At 51.9% G+C, this 1,465-nt stretch overlaps 1 protein-coding gene across 1 annotated transcript in view; it reads right to left on the bottom strand.

The window, feature by feature from the left end:
- Positions 1–132, bottom strand: part of CCDC77 (coiled-coil domain containing 77) — a gene marked incomplete at its 5' end in the record, with an annotated part of 12,708 nt that extends 12,576 nt beyond the window's left edge. Inside the window, one exon of the mRNA XM_009995220.1 lies at positions 89–132. Coding sequence (XP_009993522.1) covers positions 89–132 — 44 coding nt within the window. The remainder of the gene's footprint in view (positions 1–88) is intronic.
- Positions 133–1,465: the final 1,333 nt, after the last annotated feature.

Genomic DNA, 1,465 nt, shown 5'->3' with positions numbered 1-1,465 from the left:
GCCGCCCGCAACCAGCCCCAACGGCAAAATAACCGCCGCTGCTCCGCCTCCCGCCACTTAAAACGCGAGAGGACCCGCCGCGCGCCGCCTCCTCCAATCACGGGCGGCCTTCCATGCAGAACCCGCCGTCCCCACCAATCAGCACGCGCGACACGGGAGGCAAAGGGGCCACGCGCCGGCGCGCCTGGGAGCTGCGGTCATCAGCAAAAAAACCCACCCAACACAACGCACCCAAAGATCTGTTGGTGCAAACGCACTGTAGGGATGGCCTGGTTTGAGCCAGCTCAGAACCAAAGGGCTGTTCTGTCCTCTCTTCTAAGTAACTGCGTTTTAGGCGATCACCGGCATGTTTTTCAGCCAGTGTCTGCTTCCAGGACTGGTGATGCTTGATGTGGGTAGTTCCTGCTGGAGGGTGCTGTGCAGCGGGGCCCCTCTCACACAGACACCGAGGTCGCTGCTTGGGTGCTGGAAGCGAAAGGGAGGAAAAGGGGTTACACACCCGTGGCCCTCCTGCAGGGCAGAGGTGACCAACACTGACCCAAGAAAGTATTCCATCCCATACACCTCATACTTGCTGTAAATCTGAGGGATTGCAAGGGTCAGACTTTCTTCGTCCATGGCAAGTGTCCTGGGAGGACTGTCCATTCTTGATGATCCCTGTGCACGTGTTCCCGAATCCAGCTCCCGTCTGCCGCTGAGCCCAGGAGCCCATCCCAGGGCTTCCCCAGGGCTGCCCTGTAGCCTCAGCAGTGACATGAACGTTATTGGCGGGGAGCGCAATATTGGGTTTGTATCTACTGATACATATTTAATTCTTTTTAATCGGTATTGTTTCATTAAATCTGTGTAGTTTAGTCTGTCTCCCTTATTCTCTTTCCCTTGTTGGGAAGGGAGAGGGCTTATTGGAGGGCATCTGTCATTTGTTTACTTGCCAGCCCAGCATCAAACCTTGCCAACAAAGCACAGGGGGAGCAAGACCGCTGCAGAGTCACATTCTGGGTGAGTATCTACATGTATTTTTTGGATAAACAGGATGATTTTTAGCCTCTTCATCCCCCCTACATCTTCCCAGCCCCAGCAGTGATCGGTATCCTCCTCACAATGTACACAATACATGATTTCCTTATTTAGTTGCTACGTGTGATTAACTACTGATGTGGGGTACACCAGTCAGAAACCTGTGTGTCAGAAGCCAAGAGCCCCCAAAAAGCATATCTTGCAGAACAGGTAAAATGAAAAAATGCCCCCCTTACAGATTATTTGCGATTTTCAGCTTTTTACTCTGCAGCCTTCAGCCCTCCCAGCAGTGCCCTGCAGAGCCCACCACTTCCCTAAACTTACTGACACAAAACTGAAACAATCTTGAATAGTCTAGGAGGAAAATCAGTAAAGGACTAGTTCCCAAAAGAAAGCTTTTTAATAGCTTAGGGGCTTTCGTGCACAGAGTTTTTACCTTCTGGCATTC

This window comes from Chaetura pelagica, unplaced genomic scaffold, assembly GCF_000747805.2.
Source record: "Chaetura pelagica isolate M959 unplaced genomic scaffold, ChaPel_1.0 scaffold343, whole genome shotgun sequence".
Classification (NCBI taxonomy): Eukaryota; Metazoa; Chordata; class Aves; order Apodiformes; family Apodidae; genus Chaetura; species Chaetura pelagica.
This window is presented reverse-complemented; position numbering and strand designations above follow the sequence as displayed.